The sequence below is a fragment of the Leptinotarsa decemlineata genome, unplaced genomic scaffold, assembly GCF_025532065.1.
Source record: "Leptinotarsa decemlineata unplaced genomic scaffold, Ldec_3_MD MMD2_tig00001064_RagTag_RagTag, whole genome shotgun sequence".
NCBI classification, from domain to species: domain Eukaryota; kingdom Metazoa; phylum Arthropoda; class Insecta; order Coleoptera; family Chrysomelidae; genus Leptinotarsa; species Leptinotarsa decemlineata.
The window spans coordinates 4,203,249-4,217,314 of record NW_027412558.1 but is presented as its reverse complement, the minus strand read 5'-3'; the positions used below and the strand labels follow the sequence as shown (position 1 = coordinate 4,217,314).

At 36.8% G+C, this 14,066-nt stretch overlaps 1 protein-coding gene across 1 annotated transcript in view; it reads left to right on the top strand.

Annotated features, from left to right (window-relative positions):
- Nucleotides 1-14,066, top strand: part of Gprk2 (G protein-coupled receptor kinase 2) — a 138,873-nt gene that overhangs the window by 68,182 nt on the left and 56,625 nt on the right. Inside the window, exon 4 of the mRNA XM_023173242.2 lies at nucleotides 11,538-11,780. Within this exon, the coding sequence (XP_023029010.1) occupies nucleotides 11,538-11,780 (243 nt within the window). The remainder of the gene's footprint in view (nucleotides 1-11,537; nucleotides 11,781-14,066) is intronic.

The following is a 14,066-nucleotide window of genomic DNA, read 5'->3' as shown; positions in this document are numbered from 1 at the left end:
TTTAAATTTACATAATAAAATCGTTATTTGATTTGAAATTATAAACTACTGGTAAAAGCAATGTAGTTGATGACCACAGATAGAGGTTAGGTTAGATCCAAAGTGAGTGGGTATATTCGACCCTCCACCGCTACCCGCAAGGGTTTATTGTGGCTGACACATATTCACACTCAGCCAAATAAACCCAGCTTCTTAACGAAGCCGATTACTTTATATGGTGTGTGGTCTTTCAGGTCGGATGGTAGAGTACGGCTCTGACGAACTCTAAAAACCTGATTCGGTCCCCAGCGGGGCAGGCACAAAGTATGTGCGCTGCTGTTTCATCATTTTCCAAACAGAGGCGACTCACACTGTTTCCGACAGTCCGAGTCTCTCCATATGATGATTCAAATCACAGAGTGACCTGTAAGAAGGCCTCTTAGACATCGTAGTTCATCCCTACTGTAGTCCAACAATTGTTCGGTATCAAGGTCCGAAGGGTGACCCAATTCTGGAAGATTTTGCCAGAAGTCCATAAATCTTCTTGCCATCCAGGTGTTCAGTCTTTGTTTGGCAAAACCTTAATAGATACCAATGACAGGTTCTGGTCCAATGAAGCTGCTTGCAGCAGGCTCCTTTGCAAGGCAGTCAGCAGCCTCATTGCCTTCCAGGCCAGTATGGCCAGGAATCCATCCCAGAGACAATATTTGAGTCTTCCTATCAAGGAGACTCGTTTTTGGCAATTTGCTACCAATTTAGACGTTGCTCGGTAGGAGCCAAGAGCATCCAACGCCGCTTGACTGTCCGAGAATATTTTTATTGACCTCAGAGAGAAAGAGACATAAAAACAATTGACACTGACAGCTGTCATGTTATTCAGTTTGAAAAAGATGTTTGTATGTCTATGTTGAAACTATGGAACAAAAGAGAACAATTATGGTGCAAGTGCTGCTTTATGAGATCATCAATGAGAAAACCCAATATCAAATGCATTATGAGAAGTGTTATTAATAGAAAGTAAAACCTCGCCATAGGGAGGTTGAATATTTACTAGTAATATTAATAAAAATGGGGGCACCCTGCATATTGACGTTAATAAAGAAGACTAGAGTTGGCAACCCTGCCTATTTCAGTATGCGAATACTGTCGGTCGAAAGGATATTGCCTTTCAGATGTTTCGCATAATTGGTTTTTCATGGAAAGGTTGCCCCGAGTTGTTTTTGCTCCGTCTGGCAAATTGGGTACAAGATGGAAATTTGATGTGTTAATCAAATGCGTTTGCATTATTATAATTATTATTTGCTAATTAGTTTTCACATGACGGAGCTCGGGAACTTGTTAGGGTTGATTTACGTCAGGAAGGGTTCGATGTTTTTTTGGGTTAATGTTTTTCAAGCATGGGATTGAATGACCCGAGTTGAAAGTATACTGTTACTCGTGTGTACGGCATTGATTTTTTAGCCAGATACGGAGTGTATGTTAATAGATGAAGGGGGTTGAATGATATTTTGAGGAAACTTGGTATTCATTTGGAAAGGAAAAGACGTAGCCTTGTAAATATATTCGATTTTTGTAGTGAATTATGTACTAAATATGTAAGAAATAAGTTTTTTCAAGGACCTTTTTCTTCGAACTTTTGCAGTAAGTTCTGAACTTAATTGACGTATTGAACAATGTTGATTGACTTCTGGAACATTCGATGTAACACAAGGTATTCTCTAATACTAGTCTGTAACTGTTTCGTCACTATACATATTTTTTCCAAGACGGGTAGCCAAGTATGATACATTTCTAAGGATATGTTCTACATTAATTTATTTTATTCATTTCATTTTATTTATTTATGCACTATTCTACAGGTTACACCCAACTACAGAAATTACAATACAATTACAATGAGTCATAAGATAAAAACAATACATATAACGGGTGACATTTTAAGAGGTATAGGATTTGATTTTCAAAACAACACAAAAAATTTGAAAAAAATAATGAAATCTTTATTGGAATCGATAGAAAGATCAATATAATTTAATGTTTGAAGATGATTTCATGCAAATGTTATCCGCGGCTCAGCTTTAGATGGCCCATGCGCAAGGTCCAATTTTGGCACACTCTCTCTAACATCGACCGGTATTTCACGTATAAATGCTTCAATAATGGCTTCCAGAACGTTAGTCGTTGCTGGTTTATCCCTGTAGACATGAGCCTCAACATGACCCCACAAGAAACAATCCAAAGGCGTTAAATCACACGATCTAGGCGGCCAATTGACGGGCCCCAAACGTGAGATGAACTGTTCACCGAAGGCGGCTCTTAATTGGGTCATTGTTTCGCGTGCCGTGGGGCATGTAGCACCGTCTTGTTGAAACCACATGACAGGGATGTCCAATTCTTCCATTTTGGGCAACAAAAAGTCTTCGTCATCACACGGTAGCTCTCGCCATTCACAGTAACATTCCGTCCATTGTCGTCTTTGAAGAAGTACGGCCCGATGATGCCACCGATCCATGATCCACAGCAAACAGTAGGTTTTTCGGGATGCATCGGTAGCTCTTGCAATGATTGTGGTTGGTCTTCACTCCAAATGCGGCAATTTTGCTTGTTAACGTATCCATTCAACCAGAAATGAGCCTCGTCGCTGAACACAATTTTTCGATAAAAATGTGGATATTCCTCCAACTTTGCCAGCGCCCATTCACCAAATGTTAGACGTTGTGGGAGGTCGTGTGGCTTCAATTCTTGCACCAGCTGTATCTCATAAGGTTTTACACCCAAATCTTTTTGCAAAATTTTCCACGTAGTGGAGTAACAGAGGCCTAATTACTGCGAACGGTGGCGAATAGACATTTCACGGTCATCACGAACACTGGCGGATACAGCCGCCTTCGGTCCTCACTCTACGTATGCGTGTTGGTGGTTTAATGTCCAATAATGTAAACCGGGTTCGAAATTTAGTTACAAGCTTCCGAATAGCTCCCTCAGTAGGCCGACGAAACTGTCCATAAATTGGAAGAAGTGCACGTTGCACTTTCTTCACCGAGCATGAATTTTGATAATAAAATTCAATAATTTGCAAGCGTTTTCATTCGTAAGTCGATTCATGGTTAAATTATAGACCAAACTGAACAAGTTTGACAATGACACAAGACACGATTCAAGCGTGATCTGTCAAAAACAATTTTGCCAAAAAGATACCAGCAAAAAAATCACTCTATAGAATTAGCTTAAGTAAAAAGACCCAATCTCAGAGATGGAACAGTAAAAAATGTCGAGCTGACAACTTGCAGAATTGCATTTGACACACATATTTTGCAGAGGTGAACGTTTCACAATATTTGTACGTGGTGTTAGCAGATAAAAAGGATTTACCACTCTAGAGGTTGGTCTAGGTACATTGAAAATCAGTTTTTGCAGAATACGTGGGTCAATAATTCAATTATTAATCAGTTCAAAAAGAAAAATTGTGGAGTGACAATCACGACGGCAACTCAAGCTATTCATGGCATATCTAGCTAACAAAGCATCATGGGGAAATCCAATTGGTGGATAGATATTGTCTGTATACATGACATGGATTCCAGATTATGGATGCACATTCTAATTTTGATCTGACGAAAGCATAGTATAAGGTTTTCGATGTAGATGGATCCGGGAAATCTCTGGAGATTCTGTTTGCAGCAGATAGAATGACTTCAATGTGTGGTACGAAGGAAAGTTTTGGGTCGAAGATAACACCTATTTCGCTGAATGTGAGAGGCCGTTGAAGTAGAATATCGTTTATCAAATATTGATATGAAAACGGACGATTTTTTAGTGAGTACGTCATTACATTACATTTACTCGCGATAAAAGGAAGATTATTGCGAAAACACCATTGCTCAACAAGTTTCAGATTGAGGGAGAGTTGAGGAAAGTCCTCGATGCTATTGATCTCACAATATAATTTCAGGTCATCCGCGTATATCAAACAGTTGATGTCAATGACCGCAACTATGTTGTTTATGAAGGCGTTAAAGAGAAGTGGACCTAGGTTACTTCCTTGTGCAACACCCGAGATAGCTGCAAATGCCACAGACTTGAAGTCATTGAATATAACATACACTTCTATCCAGATATTTTTTGAATACAAAACACAAGTACTACAAAAAATCCTTATGGCGCTCTAAGAGCGGTGCCTGTGCGAAAGTAACGATTCACGTTGGATTTGAATCGCTGGAGATTAAATTCATTTGAAAAAACGTTCTCAGGCAGTTCTCCAAATGAAAGAGTTCTTGAACAGTGTTTCCAATCAGTCGGATAGCTCTTTTCTGGATCTGGATCTGAATCCAGCAGCTTCGGGGTATAGGTACTTAAGGGCGGAGCTCCATACATGTCGGTAGCCAGGCGGTTCGATGTGGGTGCTCTGTTTAATCACTCGAATTGACTGCCGTGTTGGTCGGTGGTTCAAGCCCTAGTCTGAACGATCGATTTTCACTTGCTATCGTACAACCGTGTTAGGAACCACACGTTAAAAGGTAAGACCTCGTTAATTCTTAGCTCGCACAAGTTTCGACTTCTGAGGGTTGTCGTTCGTAGGGGTGCGACAGCTGGTTAACTGAAAAACAGATTTTAAACAGTATCACGTAACAAATACCATTTTACCAGTATAGTAAGAAGTGAGTCTTACCGGGAGCCTGTCCGATTCCGGACAAGCTCCCGGACAGCCGGACAATTTACGGCTGATTGATCCCAAAGTTTAGATAAAATAAATATAGTTTAAAATGACTAAAAAACACGAAACTAAAAAATTAAAAATAAATATAGTATAAGAAACTAAAAAACACGCTTTTGCAGAACATGGAACTAAAAAGTTAAAGATATTTTTTTTAAATAAGCTTAAAACAATAACGAACGAAAAATACTAGTATTATTGTAAAAAAAGCGTGGACGCTCTGTGCCACATCTTTTGTATATCAATCATCTCTTGTATCACAATAATACTTGTATTTTTCGTTCGTTATTGTTTCAAGCATATTTAAAAAAAATATTTTCAACTTTTTGGTTCGATGTTCTTTAAAAGCGTGTTTTTTAGTTTTTTAAACTATATTTATTTTCTTTCATGAGCCGGGATAACAGAGAATTAAGGTTTGTTAGATAAATATGAAAGTCTCCTGCACAAGATCGGTATAGACTTTGATGTTAAATTTTATGATATAATTATACAATTTTCAATCTGGTTAATGGTTAATAGTTATTTGTTCCTTGATTGTTTGTATTAGTGTTCTTTGTAGTCGAAACCATCCTGTAGAAAATTTCACCAAACCTACCCGACTTATTCTTAAAAGTTACTATTATGCATATGTTTTCTCTGCCCTCAATTACTGTATTATTTGTTTTGGCAACTGCAATAGAATCAGAGACTTATTAATTTTCCAGAAAAAAATTATTAGAACAATTCGTTTTAAAAAACCACTCGATTCCTGTAAACCACTATTTGCAAAGTTGAATATATTAACTGTTACTTGCATGTGTATTCTTAATTGCGTAATCTACGTTAAATCAAATTGCTCCAAGTTTCAGAACAGAGATGGTACATGTCTTCTTTCGGGCTTCACCCTGAGAAAAAACTATAACATTTTAATTCCTAGTCATAAGTTAGCCAAGGTAACTAATGGACCTCATATCATGTCAATAAAACTGTACAACAAGCTCCCAATATCCATTAAAAAAATAACTAGTGTAAAGCTCTTTAAACAAAAAGTTCGGAAACTATTATGTGAAAAGGTATTTTATTCGCTTGATGAATTTTTTCAGTCTGATTTGGAATTCTAAATTTCAATTTTTGTATCCCTTTTATGGTCTAAATGTTATATAATATGTCTTATAATTATGTTGTTTTATGATTGTGACCTCATTGTAATTGTACTGAGTTATGTGACTTTTTCCATGCCTTCCCTAGGTCTACGGAAATAAAGATTTTTTGATTTGATTTTGAATGAAAACATATTCACATTGCGGAATTGTTGTTTATTTTCTTTGCCCCCCTGTATCTAGTATGATGAACGAATTCTGGGTGGTCTGAAAACCGATGTTTAACGACTCCGCGTGAGTATAAAACTAACTTCATGAAAATAATAAAATTTGTGAACAGAATACAGATGAAGCCTTTGACTGTGTTCCCTTTTTCGGACAATGTAATCTAGCAGTTGATATACGTTAGTGTTCGAGTTTGGAAAACTAGAGCTAACTATTGCGAAACTTCGTGGAACGTTATGAAGTTTGAACGGATGGCTTTCATTTTCCAACAGCGCGATGTTATTACGACCGTAAAGTGAATTAGCTGGACGTGGAAAACATGTAGATGTCACTTGGTCTTTGGCTTGCGATGGAACAGTAGCGGATCTAGGTTGCTAAAAACTCAGGATTGGTATTTCATAATGGGTGCCCTATTCTTTACCAAAATACGGCTAACCGACATATTGTCCTGTATCCAAGCATGAAGGTGATTGTGAGATGAAGGTCATCTCTAAAAAGGGTCTTGTATTTATTATGTTCAGTTGCTAAATTTTTGTGGCATTTGAAGTCCATAAAATGACCTTCTTCATTCACGTGATTACTCAAAGCACATTTTTCTGGTCTTATTCTACAATCACTTTTATGGAAAGTTACTCTATCTTTCAACGATTGTGATAAGATAGATAAAGGATAAACAAAAAACCATAAAAAAATATGTATAGCTCTTCATAAAAGTAATGTAAATCACCTTAATAAATGCAGTGTTTATCGACGTTCTAATGTTGAATCCTTACAAAATTAAAAACTCCAAAAAATATCCTCGAATAGTACAGGTATATAACTGTTTTATCTTTTGATATATAATATAAATATATATGTATGTATATATATATATATACAGGGTGTCCCTGGACTTCCTCTTTTCCTCTCGGGAATGTATAGATGGGGTCAAAATATCACCAGTACTTCATATAACTTTTTTTCCTAAAATCCTTCGTTACCAAGTAACGGGCCCTCGAAGTTACAAAATGAAAAATGTTTTTCTTTGATAACTTTTCAAGTGAATATTCAAAATCATCTAAATTTTGGTAATTGACTAAACAAATGAATTCCTTCGATGAGCTTTCATGCAGGAGTCAGTTGTTTTGCTATAAAGTCAGGAACGGACTACCCCCGATGGTCCACACCCAAAACTTTGAAATGACAGATATTTTTCAATATTTTTCAACAAATTAAGGTTACTTGGACAATTTTATGAATAAAAGTACTCGTGTGGAAAGTCGATCCGGAGCAACGAGTCTTGATAAAAATGTAGTTTCACTCGACGACATCAAACCCGCTCGTCCACCATTATTTGAAATGAATAATTATCAAAGCAGAAATAATAATGATAACGTTAATTCAACAACATTTATCCTGAGATGTCTACCATTATTCGAAAATATTAGTTTTTAAGGAAAATGGAAATGATAGGTAAAATGTTCATAACGAATTTTTATAATGCAAACACGTTTAACTAACGAAACTCAAGAGCCTCAAGAGCAAACAGAAATGAAAAATCCGCTACAGAAACTGCTCGATATGACCACCTTCTCTCTCTATACATTTTCTTAGTCTGCGAAGACACCCTCTCTGTACTTGAAATAGCATTCCAGGGTCGTTTCGTATGGCTTCACAATGTAATGTTATTCCATTCAACAATGCATCTCTTGTGTGAATAGGTGTAGCGTAAACAAGGCTTTTTAGATGCCCCTACAGAAAGAAATCCAATGGATTTAAATCCGGAGACCGCGATGGCCATGAATATGGCCCACCTCTACCAATCCATCTATTGTGGAAAATATGGTTCAGATGGTCACGCACAATCAAACTAAAATGAGGAGGAGCGCCATCATGCATAAACCACATATCTCTTCGGGTTTGCAATGGAACATGTTCCAAAAGTCCATTCAAATCGTTCTGAATGAACTCCAAATAACGTTCTCCATTCAATCGGTCCTGTAGAACGAATGGTCTTATAAGATGGTTTCCTATGATACCAGCCCAAACATTCACGTTGAATTTCCGTTGGTGTTTGGTTTGCAATATCCCATGGGGATTTTCTTCGGCCCATATATGGAGATTATGAGAGTTGATAACTCCATCTCTACTGAAACTTGCTTCATCAGTGAATAAAACTCGATTAATAAAAGTCATATCCTCTCTTTGCCTATCCATGAACCAATTGGCATATTCCAGTCGTGCTGGAAAATCTTGAGGTGTCATGGCATGTACCTTCTGGATGTGAAATGGGTGGAGCAGTTGTTCCCTAATTATTCTATGAATAGTGGACTTGGATGTATGGAACTGTTCTGATAGATTTCTAATGCTCATTGAAGGATCATCAGCGACGGCTTCCAAAATATTTTCTCCAATACAACGGTACGTACAGTCCTAGGAGCGCCCTCACCACCTCGTTTTGGCAAAACTGTACCTACAATAATATCGAAATAAAACAACGTGCTCAAATTAATTATCAATTATTACATACCTGTCTCCCTCAAGCTGCGATCGACACGCTCGAATGTTTCTCTTGACGGTACCGTTCGATTGGGAAAATGCTCGGAATACAGACGACGAGCTTCTGCAGCATTACAAAATGCTCGTCCATAAAATACATGCATATCTGCATATTCATTGAATGTAAATTGTTCGGCCATATCAAGAAAATTCAAAATATCCTATAGAATATTGACAATACAATGATAGTCATATGACAACGCACCACTCAACAAAACAAAATCGCATTCCAGTTTCTCATTTTTTATCAAAACTTTCTAAAAGGTTTTTTTGTCAACATCTGTGAAAGAAATGGAACATAATTATTCCCTGGATATTTTTCACCTGATCATGTGCAGCCGTTTTTGTAGTTCATTCGTTTGCTTTTTATTAGTATAGTAAATATTTTTTCCGATGTGCGTTTTTTCAGCTAAATTTAGATTCGTGTTAGAGAATTTCTCCCATAAAATTATAATTATCAGTGAAACTCCTCAACAGTTTAGCTGTGGAGAAGAATTTGAAACATTCGAATGTTGAGTTTCATGAGATTCAGATAAGTGATCAACACGAAACGTGATTATTCCACACGTATTATGTACATACAAAATATGGAATGAATTCGATATTTCATAGTAGAGTAGCTTGTTAGTTTAAAAACACCACGAATCTACAGAACTTGATATTTCTTTTGAAAAAATATCTGCTATCACAATTGTGACTTAAACTTCCATATAGGTACTGTACTTTTTGTTAACGACTTCATTTTAGCATACTTTGTATTATTCCTGTTATAAATGTTGTTGAACTAACGTTATCATTATTATTTCTGCTTTGATAATTATTCATTTCAAATAATGGTGGACGAGCGGGTTTGATGTCGTCGAGTAGAACTACATTTTTATCAAGACTCGTTGCTCCGATCGACTTTCCACACGAGTACTTTTATTCATAAAATTGTCCAAGTAACATTATTTTGTTGAAAAATATTGAAAAATATCTGTCATTTCAAAGTTTTGGGTTGTGGACCATCGGGGGTAGTCCGTTCCTGACTTTGTAGCAAAACAACTGACTCCTGCATGAAAGCTCATCGACGGAATTCATTTGTTCAGTCAATTACCAAAATTTGGATGATTTTGAATATTCACTTGAAAAGTTATCAAAGAAAAACATTTTTCATTTTGTAATTTCGAGGGCCCGTAACTTGGTTACGAAGACTTTTAGGAAAAAAAGTTATATGAAGTACTGGTGATATTTTGACCCCATCTATACATTCCCGAGAGGAAAAGAGGAAGTCCAGGGACACCCTGTATATATATATATATATATATATATATATATATAATATATATATATATATATATAATTTAAGAGCCACCGTAGACAGGTGTTTCAGCCTATTGGGCATCGTCAGTACCGGGCAGGCGGTCTTCGATTGAAGACAAAATGGGAAAACCCAAGAAAGTAGTTGATAAAAATAGTCAACTTGGCAAGTTGATTTGGGTGTCACACCAATAGGTGATTCTACTTATGTTTCGCTTGCGTTTACGCAGGGTAAGAACCCTCTATTCTGAAAATTAGAAATTTACAAAACTTACTTTGAACTCTTTCAATGGCTATGTTATGAATCTCATAGAATAGACTCCAGACGATACTTGCATATTAAATCTTCGAACGTACGTAGGTGAAATACAACAGCTTCATAGCTTCAATATTATGAAAGTTTCTGCAATTTCTAAAAATAAAACCATAGGCACTCAAAGATTCTAAAACTTTTTGTGAAATATGTCTATCAAATGTTGATTTATGGTCGAATACTACCCCTAGGTATTTGATCTCATTACATCTCAGCAGATCTGAATCCTGTATTACATACGGAAATGTATAAACCATTTTTTTTCGACTATAACTCATTACTTTACATTTCTCCACATCGAGTTTTAATTCATTACTGCTGCAGGAAGCAACAACAAATTCTAATTGAGATAGAACATTTACACAAGCACCTACTTCTTCAATTATAGAAAATAATTTCAAGTCATCCGCGAAGCATAACCGCTCACAAGCTAAACTTTCACATAAGTCGTTAATAAACCATAAAAACAAAAGAGGGCCTAAGTTGGAGCCCTGAGGTACACCAGAAGAGGCTATATATGTTCCCGATTTATAACCGTTATAGGACACGAATTGTTTTCTACATGTCAGATAGGATTACATCAGCTGACAGGCAGTATTCGAAAAACCGAAACCCATTAGTTTATTGAGCAAAGACACCATGATCATGAACATAATAAAAAATTATAACGTCCTCAATATCTGAAAATTCTAAACATCTAGGAAATGGTCCGTTAAAACAAAAAAAGCACTTATTATTAACACTGAATACATACACACTACATTCATAAGTAGCTTTAATATATATTTTCAATGCGTCGCTGATATCTAGTATCGGGAAATTTACTCCTGTATTAAATCTAAGTCTTCATTTTGTCCAATCCATTAGCTTGTGCACCATTGATATTTTCTCATTCGAAATTTGTACTACTGATCGGGCTACTCATACTGATGCTGATACAGCAAGTAGAAATGTCTCCATTGTGAACAATGTACCATTCGGAAGAAGATTCGTTCTTTTATTTTTTTTCTCTCTATATCTTGGAGCATCTTTATCTCTTATCTTTTTCTCATTTCTTTCCTTTTTGTGTTCCTTTCCTTTCAAAATGTTCATTCAATATTTTTTCAATCATTTTGACTTCAAATCTGTCTTCTTAATCCTCATCCAAGAATGAAGACATTCCGTGATACCTCTTCATGATTGGTCAATAGTTAACACTTGTACCATTGTAGCTGCTGCAGTTTGTCTTATTCAGCAACTTATCTCACTCCTATCATGAACGTTAGTCCAAACTTTTCATTCGCTACCATAGTTTTTTCTAGGTCTCTTCGCCATAACTTCTTGGATATTCCGCAGTCACAAAATTATTGCAATTATTTCGGCTAAGCTAATCGAAATGTATATTTTTCAGGTTGGATTTGCCCTTTCCTCGTGCGACAAACTCACCAATGGCCACAAGGACCTATTCGCGCCTTGTGTCCAAGCCGTCAAAGAAAGCCTGGCTGGGGAACCTTTCAAGGAGTTCACCAAGTCGCTGTACTTCCACCGATACCTGCAGTGGAAGTGGCTTGAGGCTCAACCGGTCACATACAAAACCTTCAGGATGTACAGGGTGTTAGGCAAAGGAGGGTTCGGAGAGGTGTGCGCGTGTCAGGTGAGTTTTTACTATACGAGTATAACCGTAGAAGGATTAGATTGATTGGGGAGCTGGCATGCGACCTGTTTCACGACGACCTATGTAGATCCATTATGATGCTCCTTGGTTATCAGAACTCTTCATCTACCTTGATCTCTTCAACAAGACTCCAGAGCCTTGATATTGGCTCATATAGCTTGAAGCTTCTGGCTCCTCATTCCCGCATCTCCCATGCTACAGCCTTGCTAACAGTTCTCATTCACATATCACGTGTAGTTCCTCCTGTCAGAACCTACATGGAGTTTCTTGCGCTGGTCCATAATGTTTATATGTTTTATGAGACGAAAATGTCATGTAAGTAGACCTATCATTACGATTGTTGGCGTGAATTTGGGCGAAGGTTCCTTTATAAACTTTTTCGCCTGCCTAATTTCTGGAAGCCTTTCTCACTAATTCGTCGATTTGGCTTTCATCCACAGCAGGATGACATAGTCAGAAGTTGTATAGTCGAAGTAACTGATATAGTAATCTTAAAGGTGTCGGCGAAGTCAAAGGCGAAAAAAAAACGATACAAAGAAATTATGCCGCAACGAATTAGTCCACGTGGACTGACAATTGAAATCATAAGGAAGAAATTGAATACTTCCGGCCATAACGTGAGCTGCTGTGACAAGACTCTTCAGAATTGGATAAACAAACTAGGATTTAGAATTATACAATATAATGTAATATTGTATTTGTAATAAATTATAAACCTTAAATGAGCTGATTTCTATCGGGACAACCTCTATCTCAAAAACGGTTCAACGTATGAAAAAATGTTTAAAACAAAAGTTGTAGAGAATTTAATTCTCTACAATATTGATAATAAATACAATTAGCATAAAACCCATTGGAAACGAGATATTGGTAAAAATCGCGCAAAAACTCGGTTTTTTTGACTTTTGACCCCCAATTTTTGAAGTTGCGGCCGTCGAATCATATGTGAATTTTGAGAATACTTTAATGATGTCAAAACACAAAGTTTATACAAATTTACAGTTCCAAAATACAGGCCTAAATCGACCTAAAATGACTTGACAATTAATAATATGAACAATATAACTCTTCACTTTCAGTGTCTTCATTTTCAGCTCGTTAATATATATGTTTATATGGTGTGTACAAAGATGCATAGAAAAGCTGATACATTGATACTTTTTTTAAGTTCATCTTGGAGTTTTTCGCAGTCACATTCACTTTCTCCATCTATTGATGGAGAAATATATGTGTATCCATTTCAGTATTCAAGAGACATTGTTCGCTTCAACTAACATAAGTTGGTTATGAATAGTTGACCACTTTACAATAGAAAATCATAACCCTTTTTTGATTTGGGGGTCGATAATGAGACACTGATTAGCTAGAATTGTTCGCCAGGGTTTTTCTTTCTATTAATGTTCTCACAAATAGTGTATGAGGCTTGACGAATAAGTAGAAAATATAACTGGCCTAAGAGTGGAGCCTGGTGGCACAAATAACCCAATATGCAGAACTTCTTCAATGTGCTTTCACTTGTTGTCTGTTTCTGATATACGCAGTGAAAATCCTCCGAAATAATTATATTGAAACCCGGAACAAAATCAGATGTACCAATATTGAATATGCTTCTCATTCCTAGTGATATGCGAATTGCGATAGTACTTCTGTAAGTTTTGTAGAAAGAGGATTATTATGTAGAGAAATTGAACATCCGAAATGATAATTCAATAGAAACCTAGACATATTTATATAGTCATTACAATATGCATTACATTGCAATATACGTGGCTTATGAGCAACGTCGGAGGTCAGTGGGATGCGCATGGGGTCTTTCACCCCGTGTGGTCACCTGGATCTACACTGCAATAATAAGACCTATGTTAACGTATGGAGCCATTGCATGGGGACCAAAAGTTCTACAAGCAACGGCCATCCAAAAATTATATCAAATACAGCGACTGGCTTGTTTAAACATCACAGCAAAGACTACAGAATACTATAAGACGTGTCACTCGCTCATTTTTCGACATCTGAGAAATCTCGCCGCCCGCTAGCGACAGCGGGTAATTACCAGCCGAGGTAGTACAGTATGTCGCTTGAAGTTACCAGTTCTCGTCGGCACACGAGATATAAAGGTTGTCCGTATTGTTTGGTATTGTCAAAGACTACAGAATCGGTAAACTTTGGTATTGTGATTGTGTTGTGTTCGTTCGGAGTTCGAAATATTTATTTTGTGAAAATGTCGACGTATTGCTCAGTGGATGGTTGTCTGAGTACGGTGGG